At 42.6% G+C, this 13,878-nt stretch overlaps 1 protein-coding gene across 1 annotated transcript in view; it reads left to right on the top strand.

Moving 5' to 3' along the window:
• The window catches only part of Efhb (EF-hand domain family member B), a 63,674-nt gene that overhangs the window by 39,201 nt on the left and 10,595 nt on the right, over positions 1-13,878 (top strand). Inside the window, exons 9-10 of the mRNA XM_032899468.1 lie at positions 1,884-2,038; positions 10,776-10,983. Coding sequence (XP_032755359.1) covers positions 1,884-2,038; positions 10,776-10,983 — 363 coding nt within the window. The remainder of the gene's footprint in view (positions 1-1,883; positions 2,039-10,775; positions 10,984-13,878) is intronic.

Genomic DNA, 13,878 nt, shown 5'->3' with positions numbered 1-13,878 from the left:
ACCAAAAACAACCAATTTTTGCTGTGGAAAGCTCAACTGCTGAGGAAAGCCAGGGCAGGAACTCAGGTCAAGAACCTGGAAGCAGAGCCCACAGAGGAATATTTCTTACTGCCTCACTCCCCAAGGTTTGCTCAGCCTGCTTTCTTACACAGCACAAAGCCACCCACCCAGAGATGGCACCACCTGCAGTGGGCTGGGCCCTCTCACAGAATGTCCCACAGACTTGCCTTCAGGTCAGTCTAGGGAGACAAGTTCTCAGGATTTTTCCTCTTACAAATACCTTTAGCTTGTGTCAAATTAACAAAACATTACCCAGGACAAGGTAGGTGTGGGCTTCGCACTTGGCTAAGACCGTCTTTGTTTTATAAATAATATAGAATAGAAAGGGTTGGAGCAGAGCTGAGTGTAGAGCACGCTCAGCAAGCTTGTGACTGGGTGGAGTCCTCAGCAACGTAAACATAAAGCAAGTGACATACTTCGAAAGGGAACAAATATATTAATTAGTTTACCGGATTGCACTGGATCGATTTTCTTTCTTTCCTCTTGAGATAGGGTCTTATAGAATTCAGGCTAGCTTGAAACTCAGTATGTAGCCTAGTGATCTTCCTCACTCAGCCTTGTGAGTACTGGGATTACATGCATGGTTCATAATGCCAAGTAGATTTTTTTTTCATGACCAGAGCCATGGTGGTGGGACGATGGCTCCGTAGTACGAATACTTGCTGTGTAAGCCTGAGGATCTGAGTTTGAATCCCTAGCCCCTGTATAGACAGCCATGTCCATGTTTGTAACTCCAGCATTAGGGCTCAGGGATCAGTAGGTCGTAGTTTACTGACAGCTGTCTTGATAATGTGAGCTGCCTGCACCCTGAAAGACCTTGGCTTGAGGCAAGAGATGGAAAATAATAGAGGAAGACACCCGAAGTTCTCCAGCCACTCGCACGCAGTTACATGGATGTGCACATGTGTGCACACCTGTGTATGTAATTCTACCCTCATATAAACAAATGAACAAACAAACAAACAAACAAACAAATCAGAAACAGTAGCGTGTTGTATTACTTTTTAATGAATCCTGACATGAGGTTGCTTCCTCATGTGTATGAAAGACACACAGCCTTTATATTTTAGCACGTCTTAGGCAGCTGGGCAGCTGCCTATCCTCCATGTTGTTAGAATCTAACTCCCACAGACAATTCCAATTTACTACTTACTAATTCTGTGTTCCATCTTGGCTGCTCTAGACCCAGTCGAGCAGCACTCTGGGCCTCGTCCTCTTGGCCCCCTTACATGGTGGCTCTGCTTCTCTCCCCTGTGCATACCTCAGGCATGGCATCCCTCTTTCCTCTCTCCACACTCTCCTAAGGCATGGCTGACCTCCCCCTCATCCTTCCTAGAGGTCCCAAGCCTGGGAAACCTAAAACCCCTCCTCTCTCTTCTCCCTTGGTATTGTCTGCCACATCCTTATTTACCAATCAGAATTAAGTGGAGGTGGAAACTTTGTGCATACTAATGTGGGGGTCACAAGCATTAGAATTCAAGCAGCTACAGTAACTTCCAAGAGTCCATTGCTTTATGCTCCTTTTTACACGAAGACATACTTTGTATAATATCACAGCGAGTGAGCATGTTGTGCACAATGGTAATCCCAGCATTTAGGAGACTGAAAGGATTGCTATGAGTTCAACGAGGCCAGCCTGGGCTACATGAGACCTCATGGGCTACATGGGAGAAGTGCCAGCACTAGACATAACTGTCTTGTTTGTTCATTCCTAGAGGCTGCTAGGTCTCTCTGCCTTGGTCCCTCTCTGCCTCTGTTTCTCTCTTAAAACTCCATGGCCATAGTTTACATTCACATACAAGATTCCTCCTTTTCTTCAATAGGAGTTGGTGATCTCATCCATTACAGAGGGCCAGATGAATATCTCCGTGGGAAGGACCGCCAGAGAGCCCTGGTTGCGGCTGCTCGCCACCACTTGAAGAAATTTAATCACCAGCACTTTGACACTTTGCTGATGGCTTTCAGGCACTATGACAAGGCCAGTAGTCTCACAGAATGAGGGGTTCTGATGCACAGACAAACCTCAGCAGACTGGCGCAGATGGGGGTGGTGGGTCAGCAAACTGCGGGTTCCATGCAACTCTTTACTTGTCCTTTAAAGAGATGTTCACTTGAAACACAGCCATGACTTCCAGGTTTAAAGCATGGTCAATGACTACACATAAGCAGAACGGAGTAAATCTCTGTTCTGAGAGCAAGGATACGTGGATCTCTGTGGATCTTTGTGGATCTCTGTGGATCTCTGGGGAACGGTGGACATTCTCAAAACCAAGTTTTGGTGTTTTCACATTGTACCTTCAGTGTGCGTCCAACTCACTCATAGAATGCTATTGCCTTGGAGAGCAGGGGCTAGTATCCATCCAAAAGATGCAGGATCAGTTGGTATGTATGTATGTATGTATGTATGTATGTATGTATGTATGTATGTATTTATTTATTTATCTATTTATTTTGAGATAGGGTCTTTTGTAGTCTAGGCAGGCCCTCAGGCCCTGGTGTAGCACATAATAGGAATGAACTTTCTATCCTTTGCTTCTTCCTCCAAAATGTCAGGATTAAAGACCTGGCCACCATATCTTGGTTCTTGGAATTTAGCCACTGGTTTGTACGTACCATTTAAACACTATGCCAATGAGTTGTATCTATAGGCCAAGATCAATTAATTTTTAAACTACTGTAAATGTAATTTATTCATTTAGTTTTGGTGCTGGGGATTGAACCCAAGGGTTTATACATGCTAAGTATATGATGTCCTTTGAGCTGCACCCCCAGTTCCTCGAATGTGCATTTTTCTGCCCTCCTTTTCAGGAAGCTCAGAACCCATTGAGTAATTTCACAGTCGATTTTGTGAGCACTTGAATTTTTCCCATTGTTACTTTGCTTTGATTTTCCTCTACTCCCATTTGTATCTCATTGTACATGGTTTTCTAGGCAGTTTAGAAACCATCTAAAGTAGATTTAAAAAGATGATTATTCTTTTTTTCTTTGTCATATATATATATATACATATATATATATTTCATCTTTATTAACTTGGATATTTCTCTTTTTTTTTCCATCTTTATTAACTTGGGTGTTTCTCTTTTTTTTCCCATCTTTATTAACTTGAGTATTTCTTATTTACATTTCGATTGTTATTCCCTTTCCCGGTTTCCCGGCCAACACCCCCCTAGCCCCTCCCCCTCCCCTTCCCTATGGGTGTTCCCCTCCCCATCCTTCCCCCATTACCGCCCTCCCCCCAACAATCATGTTCACTGGGGCTTCAGTCTTGGCAGGACCAAGGGCTTCCCCTTCCACTGGTGCTCTTACTAGGCTATTCATTGCTACCTATGAGGTTGGAGTCCAGGGTCAGTCCATGTATAGTCTTTGGGTAGTGGCTTGGTCCCTGGATGCTCTGGTTGGTTGGCATTGTTGTTCACATGGGGTCTCAAGCCCCTTCAAGCTCTTCGAGTCCTTTCTCTGATTCCTTCAATGGGGGTCCCATTCTCAGTTCAGTGGTTTAATGATGGCATTCACCTATGTATTTGCTGTATTCTGGCTGTGTCTCTCAGGAGAGATCTACATCCAGTTCCCATCAGCCTGCACTTCTTTGCTTCATCCATCTTATCTAGTTTGGTGGCTGTATATGTATGGGCCACATGTGGGGCAGGCTCTGAATGGGTGTTCCTTCTGCCTCTGTTTTAAACTTTGCCTCCCTATTCCCTCCCAAGGGTATTCTTGTTCCCCTTTTAAAGAAGGAGTGAAGCATTCGCATTTTGGTCATCCTTCTTGAGTTTCATGTGTTCTGTGCATCTAGGGTAATTCGAGAATTTGGGCTAATAGCCACTTATCAATGAGTGCATACCATGTGTATTTTTCTGTGATTGGGTTACCTCACTCAGGATGATATTTTCCAGTTCCATCCATTTGCCTATGAATTTCATAAAGTCATTGTTTTTGATAGCTGAGTAATATTCCATTGTGTAGATGTACCACATTTTCTGTATCCATCTCTGTTGAAGGGCATCTGGGTTCTTTCCAGCTTCTGGCTATTATAAATAAGGCTGCTATGAACATAGTGGAGCACGTGTTGTTGTTATATGTTGGGGAATCTTTTAGGTATATGCCTAAGAGAGGTATGGCTGGGTCCTCAGGTAGTTCAATGTCCAATTTTCTGAGGAACCTCCAGACTGATTTCCAGAATGCTTGTACCAGTCTGCAATTCCACCAACAATGGAGGAGTGTTCCTCTTTCTCCACATCTTCGCCAGCATTTGCTGTCACCTGAGTTTTTGATCTTAGCCATTCTCACTGGTGTGAGGTGAAATCTCAGGGTTGTTTTGATTTGCATTTCCCTTATGACTAACGATGTTGAACATTTCTTTAGGTGTTTCTCAGCCATTCGGCATTCCTCAGCTGTGAATTCTTTGTTTAGCTCTGAACCCCATTTTTTAATAGGGTTATTTGTCTCCTTGCAGTCTAACTTTTTGAGTTCTTTGTGTATTTTGGATATAAGCCCTCTATCAGTTGTAGGATTGGTAAAGATCTTTTCCCAATCTGTTGGTTGCCATTTTGTCCTAACCACAGTGTCCTTTGCCTTACAGAAGCTTTGCAGTTTTATGAGATCCCATTTGTTGATTCTTGATCTTAGAGCATAAGCCATTGGTGTTTTGTTCAGGAAATTTTCTCCAGTGCCCATGTGTTGGAAATGCTTCCCCACTTTTTCTTCTATTAGTTTGAGTGTATCTGGTTTGATGTGGAGGTCCTTGATCCACTTGGACTTAAGCTTTGTACAGGGTGATAAGCATGGATCGATTTGCATTCTTCTACATGCTGACCTCCAGTTGAACTAGCACATTTGCTGAAAATGCTATCTTTTTTTCCATTGGATGGTTTTGGCTCCTTTGTCAAAAATCAAGTGATCATAGGTGTGTGGGTTCATTTCTGGGTCTTCAATTCTATCACTGTCTGTCTATCTGTCTGTCTCTGTACCAATACCATGCAGTTTTTATCACTTTTGCTCTGTAATACTGCTTGAGTTCAGGGATAATGATTCCCCCAGAAGTCCTTTTATTGTTGAGGATAGTTTTAGCTATCCTGGGTTTTTTGTTAACCCAGATGAATTTGGAAATTGTTCTGTCTAACTCTCTGAATAATTGGATTGGTATTTTGATGGGGATTGCATTGAATCTGTAGACGCTTTTGGTAAAATGGCCATTTTTACTATATTAATCCTGCCAATCCATGAGCATGGGAGATCTTTCCATCTTCTGAGGTCTTCTTTAATTTCTTCCTTCAGAGTCTTGAAGTTCTTATCATACAGATCTTTCACTTGCTTGGTTAAAGTCACACCGAATTTTATATTATTTGGGTCTATTATGAAGGGTGTTGTTTCCCTAATTTCTTTTTCAGCTTGTTTCTCTTTTGTGTAGAGGAAGGCTACTGATTTATTTGAGTTAATTTTATGCCCAGCCACTTTGCTGAAGGTGTTTATCAGCTTTACTAGTTCTCTGGTGGAACTTTTGGGATCACTTAAATATACTATCATATCATTTGCAAATAGTGATATTTTGACTTCTTCTTTTCCAATCTTTATCCCTTTGATCTCCTTTTGTTGTCTGATTGCTCTGGCTAGAACTTCAAGAACTATATTGAATAAGTAGGGAGAGAGGCCTTGTCTAGTCCCTGATTTTAGTGGGATTGCTTCAAGTTTCTCTCCATTTAGTTTAATGTTAGCTACTGGTTTGCTGTATATTGCTTTTACTATGTTTAGGTATGGGCCTTGAATTCCTGTTCCTTCCAGGACTTTTATCATGAAGGGGTGTTGAATTTTGTCAAATGCTTTCTCAGCATCTAGTGAAATGATCATGTGGTTTTTATCTTTCAGTTTGTTTATATAGTGGATTACGTTGATGGTTTTCCGTATATTAAACCATCCCTGCATGCCTGGGATGAAGCCTACTTGATCATGATGGATGATTGTTTTGATGTGCTCTTGTAGGATCCAGGGATCGAACTTAGGTATTAGGTCTGACATGAAAGTACTTTTGCCACAGAGCTCCTTTGATGGACCTACCAACCATTTCAGAATGAGTTTAATATCAATACAAGCTCAGGATGTGTGCTGATACAGAGAATCACCATCATTTTAAATTATGAATTTAGCTTTTATTCAAAATTAAATAAGCAAAAATTTTTTTGGTTCTTTTTTTTTTCGGAACTGGGGACCGAACCCAGGGCCTTGCGCTTCCTAGGCAAGCGCTCTAACCACTGAGCTAAATCCCCAACCGCAATAAGCAAAAATTTAAAGAGTATTTGTATACATTATTGACATAAAAAGAAGTTAATTACAGAATCTAGAATCTAGGACAGCATGAATACAAACCATGGCACAGCATAGTATTCTGAGATATGAATAAGGTCAAACTAAGATTTGTATCAAGGGAAAAAAAAAAAACCAAAGCAAACCTTAAAGGCTTTTGGAAAACCTTGAAAAATCTTAGTTGTGCATTAATCTTCTCTTCTCCAGATACTTAATATAATAAGTAATTTCCTAAGTACATAGATCTTGTCAAGCTATAAGATACAAATTGTGTGTGTGTATGTATATGAGAGAGAGAGAGAGAGAGAGAGAGAGAGAGAGAGAGAGAGCTTCATTGCATCTCTCATATTGACCTTGAATCCTGAGTCTTCTTACCTCCTAAGCAGGTGGCAACATATCTGCCTTGCATCTGCCCCTATTCCTCTCTCTCCTTCTACCCCTCCTTCTCTCTCCCCCTTCTTCCCACCCGTCTCAGTACTAGGCTCTACTACTGAGCTCCATCCACCTTTATCCCAGAAATCACAGTCTTTATGTGAGAGGCAGAGAGAAAAAAATGAGCAGAGTAATTTTAAAATGAGAATAAAGGAATATTCCCACCTTCAATCCTGTGCTGGGCATGATGTTTGAAAAGTTACACCTCACCTTTTTCATTTTAAAAATTAATTTAAAATATCCATTACTCACTAAGTTATTTAGGAACAGCTGCTTTAGTTTTAGGCCTGGGAATTGTGTACGTGTGTGCTAATGAGTAAAACTCTTCTCATTATCAAAAAAGCATATCACTTAAGTTTGTGTTAATTCCAGGCATACGTATTAGACTTTAATTGTAGTATTCCACGGCTGAGGCAGGAGAATAAAGGTTTTGAGGGATGTTTAGGGTTGTCTAGCAAACCTCTGTTTTGTCTTTGTCCTTGATCCTCCATAAGGAAGTTGGGACAACCACATATACAACAACAGATATCAATAAGCCTCTACTCAGTTGCACTTTCCCTCAAAAAGCATTAAAAAATGTTGGTCTAAGTGAGTTAATGTAGCAGCGCACACCTTTAATCCCAGCACTGAGTAGGCAGGCACAGGCAGATCTCAGGTGAGTGTGAGGTCAGACTGGTCTATACAGTAAGTTCTAGGATAGCTAGGGCAACTTAGACTGTGTCTCAAACAAACCGAAGAACAAACAAAAAAGGCAGGGGGAGGGGAAGAAAAGAAAATGTAAGTGGGACTGGAAAGGTGGCTCTGTGGTCTTATAGAAGACCTGACTTCACTTTCCAGGACCTGCAATAGGTGGCTCACAATTACTTGTCCCTCCAGCCCCAGGGAGTCAATTGATGCTGTCTTCTTGGCTCACTGAGCACCTGCACCGACACGAAGCTTCCCCCACATGGACACACACACAAAATTAAAATTAAATTAAAAAGGAGGAAATATACTCGATGGTTTTGTTTTTAATGAAACTACTGGGTAACCGTAGTTAATTTCAAGATGATTTTCAATATGAAAATACGGAAGCTGGAATAAACACATTAAACAACTTACATACACACACACAGAGAAAGATAGAGACAGAGACAGAGATAAAAATGGAGGTAGACGGACAGCCTCTGCACCCCAACCATGTACAGACTTCTTTACATGGGGTTACATGTAACGCAGCTTGCCCTTGGATTATGAGCCTTCTACTTCTGCTTCCCAAGTTGAAATTACAAGCATGTACTACTACACTTGACTCAAATGTGTTGTAATTAATGTTTTTATGGTAGTATTGGGATGAAACTCAGATATCATACCTCCTAGACAAGTGTTTAGCCAAAAAACTACACTCCAGCTCTGTTTCAGTCAATTCTAAAAAGCTCATGAACATGAGTAGCAGGATCTACTGTACTGGCTAGTCTTATTTCAACTCGACACAAGCTAGAATTGTCTCAAAGATGGGAACCTCAATTGAGAAAATACCTCCATAAGATAAAGGACATTTTCTTAGTTAGCAATTGATCTGGGAGGGCCCATCCCATTGTGGGTGGTACCATGTCTGGGCTGGTGGTCCTGGGTTCTATAAGAAAGCAGGCTGAGCGAGGCAAACTGTGGATATTCTTGGCTTATAAGATTGATTCTATTATTCATTGATTGCCTATTGCCATTAAGCATCCTTTTGGATAATGTGCAGACTTTCTCTTTAGGGAACTTAGAATCTGAAGATGTTAACAGTTAATTTGAATGGCAGCATTATGTTCCAGCTGGCTTGAGAGAGCAAACTAGCAAGTTTGCAACCCTGGTGCCTAAGCCCCAACATTTGGGAGCCAGAGAGAGACAGGAAGATTCATGTTAGAGGCTAGCTTGGGTGAGACCCTGTCTAGAAAACCAAGACGTAAACAATAGCAAATGGACAAAACAGCCATTCTCCTTAAAAAATGAAATCAGGACTTCTTTATACTACACCTGCCGGAGAGCCAGCCATTAAATACACATAGCACAGCACTGGGGTAGGAAAGATAAGAGCTCAGAGGGACTCACAGTTGCAGCTGGTGATTTTGGCTGTTAGCTACTATTGTCCCTGTAATTCATGAAGCCAATTCTAAGTCATGTTCTCCGACAGCCCCCGACCCCATGGTCAGCTTTCCTTGAGCTTTGAGTGGCATGATGATTATTTGGAGTTTAAAGAAGACAAAGGGCCTGTGATTTCAGTGGAGACAAGCCTGGTATTAGGCAGAAAGGTTGTCGTTATTGACAGCATCCATTCAGCTTTCTGGACTTTGTGATTCTGTCATAGCTTCCATACTGTTTTTCTGGCTTGGTATCAGGTTCATGATTTTTGGTCAACTTGGGCTTGCTGTAGAGTCGTTTTATAAAGGAGTTCATATTAATCCATGCAATTTATAACTCCATTGTCAAGGCAATATATGTTAACATTAGCAGGCATAGGGAACTTCCCCAGGGCCATGCTAATTTATTTGCAGTTCACCGGGTCTGTCTCATTGGGCCATTCCTGCAGGGGTTTACCTTCAGTGGCATTGCAAAGTCAATTCTGGCCAGCTATAGCCCCAGTAATACTCAATGATTCATTCATAAGTAGTTTCTCCTGACAGATTCTCTCCCCTAAATCCCCCTAAGGGGACAACATAATTGTATATTCATTTTTCTCCTTTTCTTTTCTTTTTTATTTTTTTAGTTTGTGAGATAGAAGTCAGGGCCTCCCACACTCAGGCAAGCACTCTCCTCTGGATCTATATCCCAAGTCCAGTGCTTACCTAGAGTATCTAGAATTCACTGCCCAAAGCACCAACCCACCATCAGGAGCAGAGGAACAAAATAAAATCTGCAAGTCCTAAGCATCATCTCTGAATGCGTCTAAGGCTGGCTTAAAGGGAAGCACCAGGGGCTGAGTGGTTAAGATGTCCTAGCTAATAACTATCTTCCTTAAAAGGCACAAATTCTCTGCCCTTCCCCCCCCACTCCAGCCAAATTTCTCTTTACTCTCTCATCAATTTCCCTTCAATAACACTTAGTCTAGGAACATCTGCCTTTAACTATTATGTGAAAGGAGACGGGGGGTGGGGGCACGGTGGGGGACTTCCTTCTTTGGAAGAATGAATCTTAACACTGTCGCAATGGGACTAGACTTGAGGGGTCGGTGGTTTCTCGCTCTTGTGAGTGGGAGTGGTAGCCAACAAAACCACGCCTCCCTACACTTTGCTTTGTAATCTTACTCTATTTTTCTTCATTATTGAGCAATGATGTAGAGGATCATTCATTGCCCCGGTGAGACACACACAGAAGGTGTTAAAAACTCTGTCAGCATGAAACATGGTAATGAGCTTGTCAGACACGCACAACATTGCTCAACTGAAATGCCAAGCATGTTTTGTGACTATGCTGGCTAGGTCTCAGTGTAAACGGTGTGGTTTCACAGGTATGATTTAAAGCAGGGTGTTTGAGAACAAGCCTCCATCCCAGCACTTGGGAGGTAGAGGTATAAGGACCACAATTCAGGGCCATTCTCAGTTAGGTAGCTGATCTCGAGCTGACTTGGACTACATGAGACATTGCCTCAAAACAACAATCAAATACCAAAATGAATGAACGCATGAATGCATGCATGAATGAATGAATAAAATAGAGGGAAAAAAAAGGGGACTAAAATAAGTGGGGGTTGGGAGCACAGCTCACACATGTTTAGTATGTGCAAGTGCCTGGATTCAGTCTCCAGGACCAACAAGGAAAAGGAACTGAATGTATTGTATTCTGCTTATACCAGGGTCACAAACTATCAAGCGCGTCTATGATATTGACTCTTGCTTTACGTACATGGTATTTGATTCCTCTCGGTGGATGGGGGAATTTGCTGAGTGCATTCGCTAGAGCTGTTTATTTCCATTTTTATCAGAGTCTACACTCATCTTACCTTTGCTTCCTGGTTGACAGAAGGGAGATGGGGTAATTGACAGAGCAGAACTGCATGAAGCTTGTGTCCAGGCCAACCTGCATCTGGACAAGATGCTCCTGGACCATCTCTTTGACTACTGTGATGTGGATCATGATGGCCTGATTAACTACCTGGAATTTGCCAATTTCCTTACCTGGAAAGACAGAATACCTCTCACCGAGTATGAGAAGAGGGTCGTCATTAAAGGTATTTAATTCTTGACAGCTCGCTGCATTCTTAAGTAGATTTTTATATTTCATAGTTTTTAGGCTCTCAACCAACTTTAATATCATGTGTCCTGGTTAGTTTCGACAGTCAATTCAACATAGCCCAGGGTCATCTGAGGGAATCTTACCTGGGGGATTGTCCAGATCAGATTCTGTGAGAGATTGCCTTGAATGAGGATTCCTGGAAGAGGACCCAGTCCACTGTGGGCAGCACCATCCCTAGATAGGTGGGTCTGGCCTGTATGAGGGGCTGGAGAGATGGTTCAGTGATGAAGCATGTTTACTGCTCTCACAGAGGAGCTGGGTTCAAGTCCCAGCGTTCACATCAGTGGCTAACAGCTCCGTGGAACTCTAGTTCCAGGGAATTCACTGCCTCCTGCCTGCACAGGTCCTGCATGAATGCGATGCACTAAACCCATGCAGCCCCACACACATACACACAGTAAAAATAAAAGTAAGTCTTTTGTTGAAAAGACAGCCTGAGGGAGAGAAAATGGGAAACAATGTTCCTCCATAGTATCGGTTTCATTTCGGCTTCAGTTCAGTTCAGGCCCAACTTCCCTCAGTGGTGACCTGAGACCCGGAGTAAGCCAAATGAACACTTTTCCCCTTCAAGTTGCTTCTGGTCATGATATTTATCACAGCAACGTAAAGGGAACTGGACAGACTGTATACAGTTTTGCTTATGCAGAGGATGTGTGTGGAATGGAAGGAACGAATTCGATCGCACTTAGGGTGAGAGTTCCCCCTTTAGTTATGTGTAAGCTTTGTTAGTGAACACGATTGTTGGGGTGCATCATTAAGCAGCCGTCCTGAGTGTAGGCTAGCCACGTGTCCAGAGACAGCGACGGGAAAGATTTGATGCCTCCGCCTTGGAGATCCCTCCTCAGCTGGTGTGTCTGCAAATTCACCTGCATTAAACTTGGCAAAAGCCCACTTCTTTCAATGGGGATGTTCTGGTGACCAGAGAATGTTGACATGACCCTGAACAGGGCTTCAGTCACACGCTTCTTATTCTTAACTTAGAAAGAGAGAAATGGTGCCTGGGTAGTCAGAACCAGGGCCACTGTGCCCTGGGGCTTCCTAAAGCTTCCCCACATTCCTTTCTTGAGCCTAGATTGGAGACAGTAGGGTACCAGGGATGACTATCCTCCAGAAAACTGTCTTGAAGGCACCCTAGGGTTCACATAAACAATAGGCTGTATGTATTCCCCAAAATGTTGCTGTTTGCAGCCATTCTACATTGGAGGTATGAGGAGGGGAACCTGATTGGCTTCCTTCTGGCTGCAGAGGAAACTTACTTTATAAAAAAAGTTTTAAAATTAGCATGTATTAATTATGCACAGTAATGGGTTTCATTGTGACATCATACATGATAATAATGTATTAATGGTGTATGCCTATTACCCTTTCATTCACCCTCTTATTCCCACTAACCCCTCCTTTCCCAACCAGAGGTTTACTTTTCAATGTATGGTCTTGTGTCATTTGATATTGGGACTATGTGTTTAAAAATTAAAAGTATTACCTAGAATCTCAAAACACAATAGCTCCTCATAAAGGGGTTTGAAAACCTCACCGTAGTCACGTCTCCATGTTCAAGAAATTAAGAATATTTGATTTGTAAGTTTTTATGTAGGAGCTGGAGAGACGGTTCAGCGGTTAAGAACACTGGATGCTCTTTTAGAAGAGCTGAGTTCAATTTCCAGCACTTACAGGCTTACAGCTGTTTGTAACACCAGTTCTAGGGCATCTGACAGACACCCTTTCCCGGTATACACAGGGGTCAGGCATGCACGTGACACACAGATATACATGTAGAAATATACAATAAAGTAAAAATAAATATTTTTTTGCACAAAAAATTAAGTGTGGTGGAACACAACTGTTTTTCCAACACTGAGGAAGCAGAAGCAGGGGGATTATGAGTTTGAGGCTGGTCTGAGCTATATAGAGACCATGTCTCAAAAAATGTCCCCAAACCAGGTCACTACAACACCGAAATTCCCACAAAAATAAAATGTTATAGTCTTTTGTTTGTTTGTTTGTATGTATGTATGTATGTATGTATGTATTTACTTATTTATTTTTCCAGAGCTGGGGACCGAACCCAGGGCCTTGTGCTTGCTAGGCAAGCACTCTACCACTGAGCTAAGTCCTCAACCCCCTGTTTGTTTGGTTTTTAAAGATAGGGTTTCTTTGTGTAGCCTTGTTACCCTAGAGCTCTGAAGACCAGGCTGTTCTCAAACTCACAGAGATCTGTCTGCCTCTGTCTCTTGAGTGCTGGGATTAAAGATGGGTGCCACCACTGTGTGGCCAACATTACAGTCTTAACTTTCTCCTTTTAACTTTTTTTTTCTTTTATTGTTGTTGTTTGCTGTAGATTTATTGAAAGCTGCTACTGGCCAGGTTTTTGCTACAGCTAGGCGCTGCTCAGCCACGGCTGTCTACTTACTTGAGGGACTGGCGGTTGAGCATTTAACCCAGCGCCAGCTTGGTTTTCTTCCACCTGACATTCTGATGTAGCCCCTCTTCCCAATCAGAGCTGTGGAGGCTCCCAGACATTCCTGGTTGAGACTGCTGCCAGCGCTTTCCATGTAGGAGGCGCTGTGTGGATGCTGACAGTCTAGAGCAGGTCAGGTAATGGAGGCCGGGTAACAGCTGCCTGAGGTGGCAGCAGGAAGCCAGATGGCTTCGGGGGCAGAGGCAGCTGAGGGTGGCTGTAAAGGCTCCAGTGTGAAATCCATCTAATGTTTTGTTTTTCTTTTTGATTTTTCAAGACAGGGTTTCACTGTGTAGCCCTAGCTGTCCTGGAACTCGCTCTATAGACCAGGCTAGCCTCAAACTCACAGAGATTCACCTGCCTCTGCCTCCT

This window comes from Rattus rattus, chromosome 4, assembly GCF_011064425.1.
Source record: "Rattus rattus isolate New Zealand chromosome 4, Rrattus_CSIRO_v1, whole genome shotgun sequence".
NCBI lineage: Eukaryota > Metazoa > Chordata > Mammalia > Rodentia > Muridae > Rattus > Rattus rattus.
The sequence above is the reverse complement of the archived record's forward strand: the minus strand, read 5'-3'. Positions and strand labels throughout refer to the sequence as shown.